Below are 19,503 nucleotides of genomic sequence, written 5' to 3'. Positions count from 1 at the left end.
GACCTGTCTTCCGCTCTTGCCTTTCTTGGAGTTAACCCATCTATGTGACCAAATCTGCAATGTTTCTTTCTTCCTATAACTGCTATGCATTACACCCCCCCTTGCTCTTGTAAATTCCTGATTGCCTCTAACTGTCTCTCCAACCGATGCATTTGACATGGTAGGATTCGCAGCCAATGGCATTTATTGCAGATATAATCGTCACCTAACAGGTAAACTCTCCCTAAACTCCCATATCCAACAAGAAGAGCATATCACTCCACTAAAGGCCATTTTTGCTTCTTTCAGTCTACAGACCCAGAAAATAGCACTGTCTTATTCCTCTACAAAGCACTACTGCAGGCTAACGTAATACTTATATTTTTAAGTTTAATCAAGAGACCTATCTCAATGAAACATAAATTCAAGAAATAACCCACTCTACTCACTACTGCAGATTTACTGTAAGGCCACACTTAAAAATGTTCACTTATCTGTTTCTGTGCTGTGACCTCTCCCAAATAGGTTCCTCGAAGATTAGTTGTGAATTTCATTGTTTGTTAATTTTCCCATACGCTCTCCGATGTCCAGCAATACATGAATTCAAACAGCAAAGGCAGCAACTGCACAGATTCACTGCTGTGTCAGTTAGCAGTGTGGGTTTCTTCTCTCCTACACTATTCCATTGTCATCCATGTGTTTATCCAATGACCATTTAAATGCCTTTAAGGATGGCGAGTCTACTACTGTTGCAGGCAGGGCATTTCACGCCCCTACTACTCTCTAAGTGAAGAAACCACCTCTGACATCTGTCCCATATCTCTCATCTCTCAATTTAAGGATGGAGGGTTAATTAGCTAACTTTATGTTAGATTAGATTACTTAGTGTGGAAACAGGCCCTTCAGCCCAACAAGTCCACACCGACCTGCCGAAGCGCACCCACCCAGACCCATTCCCCTACATTTACCCCTGCACCTAACACTACGGGCACTATGGGTGAAACAGTAAACATAAATGGGTCATTTTCAGGTTGGCCAGAAGTGATGAGTGGAGTGCCACAGCAATCTGTATTGGGGCTTCAACCACATTTACAATTTACATCAATGACTTGAATGCAGGGATCGAGTGTATGGTTGCTACATTTGCTGACAATGCAAAGATAAGTAGGAAAGTAAGTTGTGAAAAGGAGATAAGTCTGCAAAGAGTTATAGACTGGTTAAATGAGTGGGCAAAAGTTTGGCAGATGTCATATCATTTGGGGAAAATATAGTCTTGTCCACTTTAGTAGGAGAAATAGAAAAGCTGCATTTTAAATTGAGGGAAATTGCTGAACTCTGAGTTACAGGGGGATCTGGATGTTTTGCTGCATGAATTATGATGTAGGCAGGTATTTCAAATGAGTATGAAAGCAAATGGACTTTGATTTTTATTGCAAAGGGAATATAACAGTAGAGATGTTATGCTCCACTTGTGATCTTACCGCCCTATGCATCTTGAGTACTAAGTACAGTATTGTAACTTTGATCAAGGTTTTCAGTGCATTTGAAACAGTGCAGAAAAGTTTCATTAGACTGATTGCTGGAATGGGGGTGTTACCATAGAAGGAATGACTGAACAGCTATATCCATTGGATCTTTGGAGAATGAGAGGTGATCTTTTTGGAGCATTCAAGGTTCTGAGGAATGTATTTGGAAACAAACTTTGGTTCACAAAGAATGGAAGTTCACCAGATTTCATCCTGGGAGAAGGGTCTCTATTGTAACGTGTATTGTCTGACAATTGATGCTCTGAAGGCCATCGTTTTAGGAAAGTTGTTTCCATTTACCACAGCCAGATTCACAATTGTGATCTGAGCATGGAGAACAAGATAGAGAAAGACCAGATAAACCTTTTTTTTTGCAGAACACTTGCATTTGCCTGATCTTGTAAGGGCAAGGCAATTTTTCTACGCTGCTGTGACCCAGCAGTCATTATAGATCAAAGGCAGGCATTTGTTCTGTGTTTCATCAGGCCAGTGGGTTGTGCACAGTGTTTACTGGAAAGTCCTGTCAGCACAGGTAGGGCCTTAGTACCTGGTAACAGCCAGTTGTTCCAAGGTAGTGAGTTGATGTGACTATCTTTTTGCTATTAAAGTAAAGGCATTCAAACAGAAATTGAACAGCAGGTTTTCTTCTTTTTATGCTATTCTTACAAAAAATACATTGAGTAGAAATGTGCCTTGTGCTTTGGTTACAGGTTTTTATTGAAGATTTGCGGAAAGAGTTTGTAGAAGAGTTCATCTGGCCATGGGTTCAGTCAAATGCTGTCTATGAAGACAGATACTTCCTTGGAACATCACTGGCTAGACCCTGTATTGCTCGAGGCCAGGTTAAGATTGCAAAACAGGAGAAAGCTCAGTTTGTTTCCCATGGAGCCACTGGGAAGGTGAGTTGATGCCAATCCATTCCAAAAAAGTGTTACTCACTCATTTTCTCCTCAAAGTTATAGTCTGTCACTCTATCAATCTACCTTCATATCCAGTAGCTCAAAATACTTGTTGTTTTAGTATAACTACAACTGGTTTTCATGAAAATATTTACTTTAGTGGGTTTAAAGACAAGGCTTGGTGGGGAAGGGCTTGAATCATGTAGATAACGAGTTTCATCTGATAAGGTATGGTGTTAGGGGAGGAAATCACTCTGAACTTTACAGGTATGGAATTGGTCATTGTAAATCTTCACCACTCCTTCCAGTTAACATCTTCTAGAGGTGCAAAATGCAAACAGTCCTGAGGAGGAATGCAGATGCTGGAGATCAGAGTCGAGAGTGTGGTGCTGGAAAAGCACAGCAGATCAGGCAGCATCCGAGGATCAGGAGAATCTACGTTTCGGGCATAAGCCCTTTAACAGGAATGAGGCTTGTGGGCTGGAGGGGGTGCTTACTGAGAGATAAATGGTAAGGCGGTGGGCTGGGGGGAAGGTAGCTGGGAATGTGATAGGTAGATGAAGGCGCGGTGAAAGTGATAGGTCAGAGGGGTGGGTAGAGTGGATGGGTGGGAGGAAGGAAGATGCCCCCCCACCCGGCCCACAAGCTTCATTCCTAATGAAGGGCATATGCCTGAAAAGTGAATTCTCCTGCTCCTCAGATGCTGCCTGATCTGCTGTGCTTTTCTAGCACCACACTCTCGACACGGAGGATGAATTATGTACCCCTTGAAATGTCCTCCTCACGTATGCAGCTGGTATTTCTTGTGTTTTAGTTTCTAATTGATAAGGATACTCTACAAACCTTTTTGCAAAAAGGAAAATGAGTAAAGCTAGTCAATTTTGGATTTGGACCTGATAATCAGATTAAATTGCTACATAGATAGTTTGGATGTCTTTGATTGGTTGCAACAGGTTGTTTTAAAAACCTGATCCCTTCCTTTGTAGATAACTTTCTTCCACACCCAAATTAACTTGCGTTTCAAAAGGAGTTAGTTTCAACTAGACTTTCTTAAATTAACAAGAAGAATGAGTTTATTCATTGCCATATCTGAGAAGAAATAATAACGCTGCACACAGATTATAAATAAGAGATGAATCCTAAGAAAATGTGATATGGAACAGTCTAAACTTTTCATGAAGAGCAGAAAAGATGGATTGTGGTTGTTGTTGTGTTGTATCAGTAATGCTGACTTTGACAGTTGAATAGTCAATTTCTCAAGATTCTTGATGTTGCGGGCTGATTGAAATTCCTTTGTCCTGATTCATTTCAAAATGGTTTCCAACACTTGGTGTGGAAAAAGATCTTTTCTTTGTTGTGGTTCTGCTCGCTGAGCTGGGAATTTGTGTTGCAGACGTTTCGTTCCCTGTCTAGGTGACATCCTCAGTGCTTGGCATCCTCCTGTGAAGCGCTTCAGTGATCTTTCCTCCGGCATTTGTAGTGGTTTGAATCTGCCGCTTCCGGTTGTCAGTTCCAGCTGTTCGTTGCAGTGGTCGATATATTGGGTCCAGGTCGATGTGCTTATCGATTTGAAACTGTGGATGAGTGCCATGCCTCTAGGAATTCCCTGGCTGTTCTCTGTTTGGCTTGTCTTATAATAGTAGTGTTGTCCCAGTCGAATTCATGTTGCTTGTCATCTGCGTGTGTGGCTACTAAGGATAGCTGGTCATGTCGTTTCATGGCTAGTTGGTGTTCATGGATGCGGGTCGTTAGCTGTCTTCCTGTTTGTCCAATGTAGTGTTTTGTGCAGTCCTTGCATGGGATTTTGTGCACTACATTGGTTTTGCTCATGCTGGGTATCAGGTCCTTCGTTCTGGTGAGTTGTTGTCTGAGAGTGGCTGTTGGTTTGTGTGCTGTTATGAGTCCTAGTGGTCGCAGTAGTCTGGCTGTCAGTTCGGAAATATTCTTGATGTATGGTAGTGTGGCTAAGTCCTTTGGGATGCGGCATGTCCTCGTTCCGTTGTCTTTCCCTTGGGCACCTGTTGATGAAATTGTGCGGGTATCCGTTTTTGGCGAGTACATTGTATAGGTGTTCTTCTTCCTCTTTTTGCAGTTCTGGTGTACTGCAGTGTGTTGTGGCCCTTTTGAACAGCATCTTGGTGCAACTTCTTTTGTGTGTGTTGGGGTGGTTGCTTTCGTAGTTCAGGACTTGGTCTGTGTGTGTGGCTTTCCTGTATACCTTTGTGGTGAATTCTCCATTCGGTGTACTCTGTACCATCACGTCTAGGAATGGGAGTTGGTTGTCCTTTTCTTCCTCTCTAGTGAATCGGATTCCTGTGAGTGTGGCGTTGATGATCCGGTGTGAGTTCTCTATTTCTGTATTTTTAATGATTACAAAGGTGTCATCCACATATCTGACCTAGAGTTTGGGTTGAATTTGCGGTAAGACTGTTTGTTTGTTTGTTCTAATCTTTGCATTACCGCTTCTGCTATGAAATTAGAGATGGGTGAGCCCATGGGTGTGCCGTTGATTTGTTCATATATTTGGTTGTTGAATGTGAAGTGTGTTGTGAGGCACAGGTCCAGTAGTTTGAGTATGCCGTCTTTGTTAATGGGTTCACCGTCCTATTGTCTGTTCTGTATGTCCAGCAGGTTGGCTATTGTTTCTCTGGCTAGGGTTTTGTCGATTAGAGGTGAACAGTGCTGTTACATCGAATGAGACCATGGTTTCTTCCTTGTCTATGTGTGTATTTCTGACTATGTCCATGAATTCCTGTGTCGATTGTATAGAGTGTCTGGATCCGCTGATCAGGTGTTTCAGTTTCTGCTGTAGTTCTTTAGCCAGTTTGTGTGATGGTGTCCCTGGTAGTGATACTATTGGTCTGAGTGGGATGTCTGGTTTGTGCACTTTAGGTAGTCCATAGAATCTGGGCTGTTGTTGCTTACAGGTTTCATTCTTTGTAGGTCAAACCTGGTTATCTGTCCTTTTTTTTGTAGGTTCCTCAGTGTGTTGTTTATCCTATTGGTGAGCTGTGGGGTGGGGTCAAACTCCCTCTTTTGGTAGGTGTTGGTATCTGCAAGTAGTTGTTGTGCTTTTTGGATGTTGTCTGCTTTGTCTAGGATGACTGTCATTCTGCCTTTATCTGCTGGTAGTATGATTATGTTCTTATCGTTTCTTAGTGAGTTTAGTGCTTCCCTCTCCTTGGTGTTGAGGTTATGTGTTTGTCTTTTCCTTGTTATCAGAGGTACGATACTTTGTCTCACTGTTTGTTGTGTCTCTTCTGTCAGTCCATTGTTCCTAAGTGTGCATTCTAGTGCTGCTAGGAAGTCTGCTGTCTTGGCATCCCTGTGGTTGTAGTTGAATCCCTTAGCCAGTATTGTTCTTTCCGTGTCTGTGGGAGAGGTTTCTAACCCAGGTGTGTGTTGTGGTATCCTCTCTGTGTGTTAGTTTGCCCATTTTTTCTTTTTAGTGCCTTTTTTTTTTGCTGTGTGTGGTCCTGTTCTGTCCTATGGTGACAGCCTGTTCTATGGTCCGGGCCCATTCCTGATTGGTTTTTGAAATTAACGATTTTTGGCGTGCAATTTCTTATCTGTATTTGTGAAGTCACCAACTCACCAGAACGAAGGACCCGATACCCAGCATGAGCAAAACCAATGTAGTGTACAAAATCCCATGCAAGGACTGCACAAAACACTACATAGGACAAACAGGAAGACAGCTAACGATCCGCATCCATGAACACCAACTAGCCATGAAACGACATGACCAGCTATCCTTAGTAGCCACACACGCAGATGACAAGCAACATGAATTCGACTGGGCCAATACTACTGTTATAGGACAAGCCAAACAGAGAACAGCCAGGGAATTCCTAGAGGCATGGCACTCATCCACAGATTCAATCAATAAGCACATCGACCTGGACCCAATATACCGACCACTGCAACAGACAGCTGGAACTGACAACCGGAAGCGGCAGATTCAAACCTCTACAAATACCGGAGGAAAGATCACAGAAGTGCTTTGCAAGAGGCTCCCAAGCAGTGAGGATGTCACCTAGACAGGGGACGAAACGTCTGCAACACAAATTCCCAGCTCGGAGAACAGAACCACAACAACGAGCACCCGAGCCACAAATCTTCTCACAAACTTTGAAGATCTTTTCTTTACCTGCAGTGCAGGGGTGCTTACGCTTCCTGGCCATTCTCTAGCTGTGACTTTCATGGCACAATAACTAGTATTGAAGCTCTCTCTTTTAAAAGCGCAAAATGTCTGAAAGATGAGTTGGAATAGTCACCCCTTAATTATCTCAAGTCGTTCTTTCACTCTCTGTTTGAGATTTCTTTGACATCTTTAGAAATCACATTCCATCATTCCTATAAAAAATATTTGCCTTTGAAACAATGAATCTATATCTGCAGTCATTTTATCTTTGCAGCAGTGCACTTTTTAAAAAAAACACATTTTGGAATTAAAGGGGAAACATGCTCCTAGCATTTGAGGGTCTCAACCTGTTATTCTATCAATAAAAAGTGGTTTTTGCTTCTTGTTTTGATCACCTAAATCCTTCCCACCAATGGGAATAAGTTTTGCTGTTTTCTGTAGCCAGCTGCTTCATGGTTTGGAATCAAATGTCTAGTGGGTTTCCTCTGGGTGCTCCAGTTTCCTCCCACAGTCCAAAAGATGTGCAGATCAGGTGAATTGGCCATGCTAAATTGCCCGTAGTGTTGGGTGCATTAGTCAGAGTGAAATGGGTCTGGGTGGGTTACTCTTCGGAGGGTCGGTGTGGACTGGTTGGGCCGAAGGGCCTGTTTCCAGACTGTAGGGAATCTAATCTAAAAAAAATTCTAATCTAATCTAAAATCTCCTCAACCTTTCCTTCTCTGAGGAAAATAATCCTAATTTGTCTATTTTTTCTGAAAAATTGAAGTTCCTTGTCTCTGAATCATGGTTATGAATCATCTCTGCACTCTCTCTAATGCTCTCAGACCCTCTTTTGATATGTGGTTCTCAGAATTTACAGAATACTCCAGTTGATTCTGAACTGGTGTTTTATGTAGTTTTATCATAATTTCCTTGCTTTTATATCTTTATAGTCTATTTATAAATTCCAGGATTCCAAATACTTTTTTTAAAACTGCTTTCTCCGTCTTCAACAGAAAGTGTTTCTCTTGTCTAAATTGTAGTTTTACTCAGTTAAAAAGTAATCGTTAAACAGTAAAGCTGCAATAAATTAGGACTTCAAATCTTTAACTATTTCCATCTCCATTTTAAAGTTAGTGTGGTTTTCAGTATCCTTCATGACATGTCAGTTGAATGGATAGTCAACTTTTTGGAGCTGAGGGTCAGACTTTTGCTAAGTCAAGAGACCTTTAAAAATGGTGGGTGGGACCTGAATATAGAGGATCCAAAAACTTCGTAAATAACTGGAATGAAGTCCCAGAGAAATGAGGTTGGCCTCCTAACAAGCTTGCCTACAAATAGCTTGCAAAACTATTCCCATGTCTGCTTTGTTTTTGGGCTTTACTCTGTCATGTTAATGATGATTAGATACATTACATTACAGTGTGGAAACAGGCCCTTCGGCCCAACAAGTCCACACCGACCCACCGAAGTGCAACCCACCCATACCCTTACATTTACCCCTTACCTAACACTACGGACAATTTAGCATGGCCAATTCACCTGGCCTGCACACCTTTGGACTGTGAGAGGAAACCGGAGCACCCAGAGGAAACCCACGCAGACACGGGGAGAATGTGCAAATTCCACACAGTTAGTCGCCTGAGGTGGGAAATGAACCCGGGTCTCTGGCACTGTGAGGCAGCAGTGCTAGCCACCGTGCCGATGGTCAAATGATCAATCATTCATCAGGTATTGATGATAAACTCCCTGGGTTAGCTTATTTAAAATGGCAAAACATATTATTGGAGAATATGAACATTGGTGTACTGAAAATTCAAAGACTTTTCCCCACCCAAAAGTTGAGATCCAAGGACTTAAAAAAAAAAGAGACTATTCAATCTTGCATATTGATACTTACCTCTGTCCCTCACAAAGCTAAACAAGGTTTATTAAATATATTAGAGCGGAAAATGTGTTACTGGAAAAGCGCAGCAGGTCAGGCAGCATCCAAGGAACAGGAGAATCGACATTTCGGGCATTAGCCCTTCTTCAGGGCTAATGCCTGACCTGCTGCGCTTTTCCAGCAACACATTTGCAGCTCTGATCTCCAGCATCTGCAGTCCTCACTTTCTCCTTATTAAATATATTACCCTGTATTCAAAACTTTCAAACTATTGTATATGAAAAGTTGAATTTTTAATTGTTTTTCTCACTGTCTGTTGGATTTGGCCTATAGATTAGCTCAGAGTGCACAGTACTGCTTTCCTGTTGAGTAGCTGGTGAATAGTATTGTGCTAAAGAGTGTGTCTATTTTGTGTCATTCCACTTGGTGGCACTATGTGTCCAGAGTATTCTGCAATGCAAGTGCTAATTGAGCAGTTCCAATTACTTTCTCAGAACAACACCATATTCTCAACAGCCAAAGAATGATGATCAGATTAAAATTGTACCAGAAAACTAAAACATTAGGATGGAGTGGGGCAGTTAAAATTCATTCGTTGGGTGCCCTTCCACAGCTTCTCACTGATCCTGATTTTAGCCTTCTCCTCTAAGTTGTCAACAAAAGCACCTGCAGGAAGCTGGTGTGACAATTCTTTAGTATATGTATTGGATCCATTAATAACATTGGGCCTCTTAACTAATATTTCAACTGTCGCCTTAGGATTAAAATCTAGCTATTATAAATTCAGCAGTTTTATCACCAGCTGCAGACAGCCACAAGTAGACTAACCGATGATATTTAAGATCTGCTCCCCTGGGTCCTACAAGGATAATTCAGGCCTCTGTTGCCAAGTTCCAAACCCTCCCAGTAACCTAATTCTTCTTGTTGAGCTTTTGGTGTCAAATTTCCACATCTATTCCTCGCCAGCCAATGCATTCCATTCATTTCAGACAGGTAGCTAAGGCAGAATACAAAAAAGCCCACCAGTTACCTTCAGACCATAAAACAAAGAAACAGAAATAGGCCAGTCAGCCCATTAATCTGCTCCACCATTCCATGAGATCATAGTTAATCTGCTAATCATCAACTCTACTCTCCTGTCTTTTCCCTATCATTTTCCCCTACTGATTAAAAATCTGCCTATCTCAGCCTTGAATGTATGTCATGACCCAGATTTGATAGGCTTCTGCGGCACAGATTCACTATCCTTAGAGAGAAGAACTTCCTCCTCATCTGTCTTAAATAGGTGATCCCTTCCTGTCAGATCATGCCATCTGGTCCTGGACTCTCCCATCAGAAGAAACAACCTTTCTGCATCTGACCTGTCAAGATCCCTAAGAATTGTCTATGTTACAATAAAGTTGTCTGTCATTCTTCTAAATTCCAATGGGTGTAGCCTCAAGCTACACAACCTCTCCTCATAAGACAGTCCCTCCTTAACCAGGATCAGCCCAGCGAACATATATATTTAAAGTGAAGTAATTCTGTTCTTTGCCACAACAGGTAAGTTACGAACTACCCCGCCACCACCACCACCATCTGCCACTCATTTGAAACACCTTGGGCAGAATTTTTCATACCCTTGAGCAACATGGGAAATGCGGAGATAGTTGAGAGAATATGACGAAAGTGCAAATACAGATGTTATGAAAACGATTTTCGATGTTCCCTTTAAGCTTTAAATAATAAGCTCAGTATCTGACTTTTAAGCAATGACTACCTTGGTTCCATGTATTCTCATTATTAGCCTGACTCACTTTATTTATATTCCACTTCCAATCCTCTGCTCCTTCCCTGAAAATCCAGTTCCCAACTTGAAAGTCAGAATGATTCCCTGACAGCAGCAGCTTGTTCTTGTGTCCATCACGCAACTCTGTTTTCTTCACAGTTCCCCACCATCCTCCTCCAACCATTGTCCATGCAAATCAGCATCGGCAAGCCACTACATCATCAACTGCTTTTGGACCAAATCTGGCAGACTCTGAGAACCATCCTTAGAGACAGCCAGGCATGCACATGCTGAAGCTAGCATAATCTAGAGAATGCTTGTGGACTCTTCCATCTTTTGATGAAGTTTGCCAGTTCCCCCTCACAAACCTGCTTGCTGCCTCTGTGTTTGTCTGTGCATTTTGACAAAGTCATGAACGGCCAAGCCCACGAGATTGCCTTCTGCCAGATCTCCTGCAATTCTGACAATGCCAGAGACCTGGGCATTTCTTCCTCAACCAGCTGATATCTGTCAGTGATGTGCTGACTAGGTTATGCTCCCTAGTCTAATCTAGATAAAGAATCCACCAAGTGAAAGTCTCTGAACTTGTGGAGGGTCCAGGTGAAGGCTTTTTTGGTGCACATTCCTCTGTGGCCCAGGTGGAGCTGAATGTCTTTGGTACTGGTCACTTTTAGTGGAGATTTACTGGATGCGACTAGTGCCTGCACATGAAAAGAGAGACAATTAGCTGTTTCAGAGGGGTAAAAGCTTCAGGATAAGAATGGGTCAGCTGTGGTAGGAATGCGATAGCAGCGCAGCATAATACAATAGAGCTTCCTGGGTTGGTTGCCCACGGAGGCCTCCCTGTCCCCGCGTGAATGGTTGCAGTCTTCTCTGGCCGCATTGAAGAGTTTCTCCTTGTGTCACGAGGGGCCTTATGGCACCTCTGGTCTGGTTTGGAGTTGTCTTTCCTTTCTTGCAATGAGATAAAAGAAAGAATTGAGTATGGTGGAAGTAGATAAAAGAACCGTTAGTATGAGCAGGAGAAGTGATGAGGTGTCCCGAGTGAGTGAATAGGAGCACAGACGACAGAAATGTTTTGTAATGTGGGAGGATTAGATTGTTGAGAGCCATTGAATGGGCATAATTCTTGAAATATTGAGATGTGTAGTGTGTGTATATATTAAGCTGCTATCTTGGTTCAGGCCAGCTGAATCAGGTGGCATGGCTTCCTTTGCTAGTCAACAGGATTCAGCACTTCTCCGTTCCACCACCTCATCCATCAGCGCCTTCAGCTGAACTGACTAGCCTGCCTTTCTGGGCCATGTCTTTAGTCATGTTGGGTGAGCATGGTAGTAGAAAGCTGAGACAGTGTGCAACTAGATTTTAAGTATGATGTTAGCAGCATGAGCACTGGAAGAACCTGGCAGTAGTGAGCATTTCTGCCTCCTCTGTGTGATTCTGTGAGAACAGGTACCTTAGAGTCAAGATGCATAATCAATGGGATGATGAGCCAAAGACTGCACGTGAAAAATTGGTCTGAGCAACACTTTGCCTGAAAATGGGAAATTCAGTCTCTGGAGTTTAAAGGAATGCTGCAGCAGTGCAGATTAACCTATCACTGAATTATATGTTGTCATGAACAGTATATAACCTAATGATCTGAAACTCTTTGTGTTGATTGAGGGTAGTGACATTGTCCTTTTGTTCCCATTCCTCTGGCCCATCTTGTGCTCTTTACTAGATACCTCCCTGTACACAGTTGGGATCAAGAACTCAAACTAAGGGTTTAATAGTTCATGTTACTGTGGTAATGCTATAATATTGTGGCAATGGTCTTGTTTATGTAGGTGCTTATGCCAATGAGGACAAGGCCTAGAAAGGTAGTTTAGTATTTATTACACGTTGACATTAGAGACTGATGAACTGGAGTTGAGCAAAGCTTATGACAGTTCCCAAAATATAAATTACTCAAATTAAAATGGAGGTAAACTTGCTGGTCTTTCAGGGTGTGAGCCATAGTGAATCCTGGCAAGTTTTCTTCTGAGTTGCAATGGATTATGTCGAATCTATGTGGCAAGAGCTGACACCAGTTGTATCAGTCTAAACCACTTCAGAACAGATTTGAGCCAAAATTGACACTTCTGTTTTAAACCATGCAAATGAATCAATGCAAGCAAAAGAAAGTTGAAGTTAATAAATTCAAAACAAATAAATGGACTGAAATCTCACCTGAAGTGCTTTCAGTATCAGGGCATATATGAAGCTAATTACTGCTGTCAATACATAGTTTTGGACGTTGTTTCTCCGTGCAGTTCAGTTATTGTACCTAATCAAGGGAAAAAGAAAAATACTGCCCACTCCTGTGTTTTTGCTCACTGTCTATTTAACACTAACTTTGAACGTGTATTTGAAAGGTGAATTTTTCTCCAGATATCCTTATGAGGTTTGACTGTATGGCATGTTTCTTGCTGAGAAAAGATCCAACAAAATATGCCTGTTTGTGTAGTCCCAATGTGTACTTTCAGCAGGTTTTTGTTCCTGAAATGAGTAATTACATTAAATTTATTTGATCCTCACTCACTAAGCCTAGTACTAACAGGTATGTCTGCCCTCTGTAAGCTATCCTGAGACTGCTGTGACTGGTTTTGCTGTAGAGGAGTTTCTCTATCTGTAGTGTTGGTACATTGTGGGGGAGCAGATGGGCCTGTTTTGGGACATTGCAGAGAGAAAAAAAAATTGCCTCTGTACACTTATGATTCTACTAAAAGCACATATGTACAATGCTGAACAAGTTGGCTGCAGATTAAATACAAAAGTACAATGAATCAAGTCTGATGCTGCCAGTATTATCAACCATTCAGCATTAATGAATATGTTACAAATAAACTATTGAACAGATGATGCAACCTAATTATCATGTGCTGTGCAGCAGGTGAGGCCCGAGTGTACATTGCTTATTTCTTCCATCTGCTGAATACCTAGCTCCTAAAATTACACTATGGGAAGCAGCATGTGCATGTCACTTTGAAAATGGGCTGATTGAAGTTGGTTTGACCATTCTAATATAAGCAGTACTGGACAGAAGCTGGCTGTTTTCATTCTTGCTCATTTACTGGAAAGGAAAAAGAAATGCAAAATATTAGGGAGTCACCTGTGAGCTGCTCATTTGAGTTCAAAGTAGCAATGGTGAAGGGCTGAGAGGTAACCTGCTTCTTGCATTGCTGCAGCTTCAATTATGTTTGTTTTCTATATAATCTTAACCTTTACTTAAAGCTTCCTTTTGTGCTGTTTGAATTTTTGAAATTCTGGACAGTATTTATTGTTAATCCATACTGCACTGAGACCGGTAAAATGTCACCACAAGGCTAGCCAGGCAAGGGCATTTGTGAATTAGTGCTACTTTTATGACAGCCCTGTAGCTTCCAAGTTTTTTATTTTCATTCCTGGCAGCCCATAATTTATCATTTGTCTGGCAATTGAGAATGACTGACAGTGTCAGTTACCATGGGAACCAGAAAAAGGGGAGTTTATTGGTAAGTTTTGTTGATCAGATAAGCTTGAAACAAATAGGAGATTGAGGAGGAACAGCAGAGAAAGGGAGTATGGGACTGGTGAATTGGAGAGGCTTAAATTAAGAGTAGTGAGGCACGGGAAGGATAAGGAAAACAATCACATTGATGCTCTCCATCTTGTAAATGAGCAAATATGAAAGCTTCTTGAATGTGTTAAATTTGAAGCAGGAGCACTAAGAAAATAGGATTTGAGAACTGATTCTACAAATAAGAAGCTGCTTGGTGGCAACTGTACCGTTCAGTAAGATCCTGAAATGGTGGCTCCTCTAAGCTGCGGAAACTTAAGCATGGCATTATTTAATAGGGTAAAGCTAATTCTAGTAGTTACTAAGTTTGTTATACACTAACAACACACATTGTCTCCAGACTTGTAAAAATGAATTTGGAGACTGTGCATTTATATAGTAGAGAAGCAATAAGAGCAAGGAACTGATCGTTTTGTGAGGGAACAAGAGAATCAAAAGTAAAGCTGAGGGAATATATTGCAAGTTAGCAGCTGAGGAATTGTCATGATGAGCGAGGGCTTAAAATGATGAATTTTTGGAAGTATTAAGATTTGATCATAAATAACCTGGGGTATTTTTTCTAGGAGAGTTTACAGATGTAGTGGGATTGTAGGAAAGCGGTGTGAGAAGTGAGTATAGTATTTTTTAAAGTTGAGAGAGTGGGTGCAGGTAGGTGAAGAGAGATAGGCTGGATATAAATTTGGGTGAATTAACTTTTGGAGACTAAGATGGAGAGTGCAGGAGAATGATTAAACTTGCAGCCAGTCTCCAAATTTACCACAATGCAAATTAAAGTTCACTGAGAAATCAAGCTGTGACTTTTGTTGTTATGCTTAGCATTTGTGGATACTTGTATTACTTATCCTGTGATTAAATAACTCATAGGTATAATGCTAAAAGGTGTGCAGGAGCAAAAAATTCACAGGTCTATGTTCACAAATCGCTGAAAGTGGCAAAATAGATTGAAAACGTAGTTACAAAGATGTGGGATCTTTGGTTTTATGTAGTGTAGAGCATAGAGAGGTCACACTAGATGGAGTATTCTGCTGTCATTGGGTGTGAGCTTGGAGGTGGGAAGGCTTTTAATTACAAAATTATATTCTATTCAATAACTAAGAGCAAATTCCACCAGTGGAATAGTTTGTAGCAGTCTTGCCTCTGACTTAAAAGGTTGAGAGTTCAAGCCCCACTTCAGGACTTGCCTGTGTGTATAGCGGGGCATTAAAAAGTGATTGAGTTTTGGGGCAGCATGGTGACTCAGTGGTTAGCACTGCTGTCTCACAGCACCAGGCACCAGGTTCAATTCCAGACTTGGGTGCTTGTCTGTGTGGAGTTTGCGCATTCTCCCTGTTTCTGCATGGGTTTCCTCTAGTTTTCTCCCGCACTGCTATGATATGCACATGAGGTTGGTTGGCCATGCTAAATTGCTCATAGTGTCCAGGTTAGGTGGATTAGCCACGGAAAGTGCAGGGTTGCAGAGATAGTATAGGGGTTGGGATGGACTTCAGAGGGCTGGTGTAGATTTGATGGGCCAAATGGCCTGCTTCCACACTGTAGGGATTCGATGATTCTGACAGCATGGCGGCTCAGTGGTTAGCATTGCTGACTCACGTGCCAAGACCTTGGTTTGATTTCACCCTCCAGGCGACTTGCCTGTGTTGAGTTTACACATTCTCCCTTTTACTTATAAATTCTGTGTCCAATGTATTTTCTCTCCCAACTATCTGAAGAAGAAGTAGGACTCTCTAAGCTTGCAGTTTCAAATAAACCTGTTGGACATAATCTGGTGTCATATGATTTTTGACTTGCCCACCCCAGTCCAACACCAGCACCTCCACATTATGGAACCATACTGGTTAACCTCTGCTTAAAACAATAAAAATGGAATGCCTCACGAAGCCGTTGTTAATCTCCTCAAATCTCAAATGTAGTTTCATACCTAAATTTTTTAGTTAGGAGTAAGCAATTGTATTCCTCAGTTTGCAAGAAATAAGAAGCTGCTTGCAAGTTTTGAGAATATACTGAATATTGGTGTGTGCACTTCTTTTTAAACTTTAGCATTTATTCCTTTGTCTTTCAGGGAAATGATCAGATTCGGTTTGAATTGACTTGCTATGCTCTGTATCCTGAAGTCAAGGTAAGATATTTGTTCCATGCTGTTTATATATATTTCTTGTATCAAATGTGTTGTACCTTAATTTAATGTTCCTTGGATAACTTTGAATTATAAATACTAACAGTGATGGAAATGTTGCTAATGCACAGTAAGGAGTTGATTTGGAACCTTTATTAGAATTGGCAGCTAAAATATTAATTTTTTTCTTTCAAGTGCTGACTAGCTTGTTGCAAATTTATAACTTGTTTTGTTTGCTTTAAAAATCTAGTCTTGTTTATTACTGTTTAAAAATGTGTTGCTGGAAAAGCGCAGCAGGTCAGGCACCATCAAAGGAACAGGAGAATCGACGTTTCGGGCATTAGCCCTTCAGGAATGAGGAGGGTGTGCCAAGCAGGCTAAGATAAAAGGTAGGGAGAAGGGACTTGAGGGAGGGGTGTTGGGAATACGATAGGTGGAAGGAGGTTAAGGTGAGGGTGATAGGCCGGAGAAGGGGTGGGGACGGAGAGGTCGGGAAGAAGATTGCAGGTCAAGAAGGCGGTGCTGAGTCTGAGGGTTGGGACTGAGAAAAGGTGGGGGAGGGGAAATGAGAAAGCTGGAGAAATCTGCATTCATCCCTTGTGGTTGGAGGGTTCCTAGGCGGAAGATGAGGCGCTCTTTCTCCAGGCGTCATGTTGCCATGGTCTGGCGATGGAAGAACTGAAAATGTGTTGCTGGAAAAGCGCAGCAGGTCAGGCAGCATCCAAGGAGCAGGAGAATCGATGTTTCGGGCATCAGCCCTTCTTCATGAATGAGGAAAGTGTGTCCAGCAGGCTAAGATAATCTAGGTAGCTGTGGGAGTCAGTCGGTTTACAGTAAACGTCCGTGTTGAGTCGGTCGTCCGAGATAGAGATAGAGATGGAGAGGTCCATGAAGGGGAGGGAGGAGTCTGAGACAGTCCAGGTAAATTTGAGGTTGGGGTGGAAGGTGTTAGTAAAGTGGATGAACTGTTCAACCTCCTCATGGGAGCACGAGGTAGCGCCGATACAGTCATCGATGTAGCGGAGGAAAAGGTGGGGGGTGGTGCCAGTGTAGCTGCGGAAGATGGACTGTTCCACATATCCAATGAAGAGGCAGGCATAGCTGGGGCCCATGCAGGTGCCCATGGCTACACCTTTGGTTTGGAGGAAGTGGGAGGATTGGAAAGAGAATTTGTTCAGAGTGAGGACCAGTTCAGTCAGTCGAAGGAGGGTGTCAGTGGAAGGGTACTGGTTGGTTCGGCGGGAAAGGAAGAAGCGGAGGGCTTTGAGGCCTTCGTGATGGGGGATGGAGGTGTACAGGGACTGGATGTCCATGGTGAAGATAAGGCGTTGGGGGCTGGGGAAGCGAAAATCATGGAGGAGGTGGAGGGCGTGGGTGGTGTCCCGAATGTAATTGGGGAGTTCTTGGACTAAGGGGAACAGGACCGTGTCAAGGTATGCAGAAATGAGTTCGGTGGGGCAGGAGCAGGCTGAGACAATGGGTCTTTTAGATTAGATTAGATTACATTACATTGTGGAAACAGGCCCTTCGGCCCAACAAGTCCACACCGACCCGCCGAAGCGCAACCCACCCATGCCCCTACATTTACCCCTTACCTAACACTATGGGCAATTTAGCATGGCCAATTCACCTGACCTGCACATCTTTGGACTGTGGGAGGAAACCGGAGCACCCGGAGGAAACCCACGCAGACACTGGGAGAACGTGCAAACTCCCCACAGTCAGTCGCCTGAGGCGGGAATTGAACCCGGGTCTCTGACGCTGTGAGGCAGCAGTGCTAACCACTGTGCCACCGTGCCGTCCCCAGGTCGGCCGGGGCAGTCAGGTTTGTGGATTTTGGGCAGGAGGTAGAAATGGGCGGTGCGGGGTTGTGGGACTATGAAGTTGGAAGCGATGGATGGGAGATTCCCTGAGGTGATGAGGTTATGGATGGTCTGGGAGATGATGGTTTGGTGGTGGGAGTTGGGGTCATGGTACAGTCCATCTTCCACAGCTACACTGGCACCACCCCCCACCTTTCCTTCGCTACATCGATGGCTGTATTGGCGCTACCTCGTGCTCCCACGAGGAGGTTGAACAGTTGATCCACTTTACTAACACCTTCCACCCCAACCTCAAATTTACCTGGACCATCTCAGACTCCTCCTTACCCTTCCTAGACCTCTCCATTTCTATCTCTGATGACTGACTCAACACGGACGTTTACTGTAAACCGACTGACTCCCACAGCTACCTAGATTACACCTCCTCCCACCCTGTCCCCTGTAAAAACACCATCCGACATTCCCAATTCCTTTGCCTTCACCGCATCTGCACCCAGGAGGATCAATTCCAATACCGAACAACCCAGATGGCCTCCTTCTTCAAAGGCTGCAATTTCCCCTCCGACGTGGTTGACGATACTCTCCACCGCATCTCCTCCACTTCCTGCTCCTCTGCCCTTGAACCCCACCCCGCCAATCGCCACCAGGACAGAACCCCACCTGTCCTCACCTACCACCCCACCAACCTCCAGATACATCGCATCATCCTTCATCATTTTCGCCACCTCCAAACAGACCCCACCACCAAGGATATATTTCCCTCCCCACCGCTATCAGCGTTTCGGAAAGACCACTCCTTCCGCGACTCCCTCGTCAGATCCACACCCCCCACCAACCCAATCTCCACTCCTTCCCCTGCAACCGCAAGAAATGCAAAACCTGCACTCACACCTCCCCCCTCACTTCCCTCCAAGGCCCCAAGGGATCCTTTCATATCTGTCAGAAATTCACCTGCACCTCCACATTTTACTGCATCCGCTGCACCCGATGTGGCCCCCTATACATTGGGGAGACAAGCCGCCTACTTGCGGAACGTTTCCAAGAACACCTCTGGGACACCCGCACCAACCAACCCAACCGCCTCGTGGCTGAACACTTTAATTCCCTCTCCCACTCGCCAAGGACATGCAGGTCCTTGGCCTCCTCCATCGCCAGACCATGGCAACACAACGCCTGGAGGAAGAGCGACTCATCTTCTGCCTAGGAACCCTCCAACCACAAGGGATGAATGCAGATTTCTCCAGCTTTCTCATTTCCCCTCCCCCCACCTTGTCTCAGTCCCAACCCTCAGACTCAGCACCACCTTCTTGACCTGCAATCTTCTTCCCGACCTCTCTGCCCCCACCCCCTCTCCGGCCTATCACCTCACCTTAACCTCCTTCCACCTATCGCATTCCCAACACCCCTCCTCCCTACCTTTTATCTTAGCCTGCTTGGCACACCTTCCTCATTCCTGAAGAAGGGCTTATGCCCGAAACGTTGATTCTCCTGTTTCTTTGCTGCCTGACCTGCGCTTTTTCAGCAATACATTTTTAAGCTCTGATCTCCAGAATCTGCAGTCCTCACTTTCTCCTTGTTTATTACTGTTTCATGTAAAATGAATAAATTGTAACTTATTTATCTAGATTAAATGATCCTTATATCAAGTCATATTCAAAGGGTATAGATAAGTGAGTTGGGTTTTTAAAATGTCATTTCTGTATATTGGAGGAGGGAAAGAGAAAATGACTCTCAGATGATGGAAAGTGAAGATCATGACCCTGCTTGGTTTCCCTTTGCATATAGTGAGAAGCTGAAACATTTTTAA

General features: G+C 43.3%; 1 protein-coding gene across 2 annotated transcripts in view; it reads left to right on the top strand.

Annotated features, from left to right (window-relative positions):
• The window catches only part of ass1 (argininosuccinate synthase 1), a 153,886-nt gene that overhangs the window by 28,649 nt on the left and 105,734 nt on the right, over positions 1–19,503 (top strand). For both annotated transcript variants that reach the window (XM_072565748.1, XM_072565749.1), the window contains exons 4-5: positions 2,216–2,404; positions 15,820–15,876. In XM_072565748.1, coding sequence (XP_072421849.1) covers positions 2,216–2,404; positions 15,820–15,876 — 246 coding nt within the window. The remainder of the gene's footprint in view (positions 1–2,215; positions 2,405–15,819; positions 15,877–19,503) is intronic.

This window comes from Chiloscyllium punctatum, chromosome 49 (genome assembly GCF_047496795.1).
Source record: "Chiloscyllium punctatum isolate Juve2018m chromosome 49, sChiPun1.3, whole genome shotgun sequence".
Classification (NCBI taxonomy): domain Eukaryota; kingdom Metazoa; phylum Chordata; class Chondrichthyes; order Orectolobiformes; family Hemiscylliidae; genus Chiloscyllium; species Chiloscyllium punctatum.
This window is presented reverse-complemented; position numbering and strand designations above follow the sequence as displayed.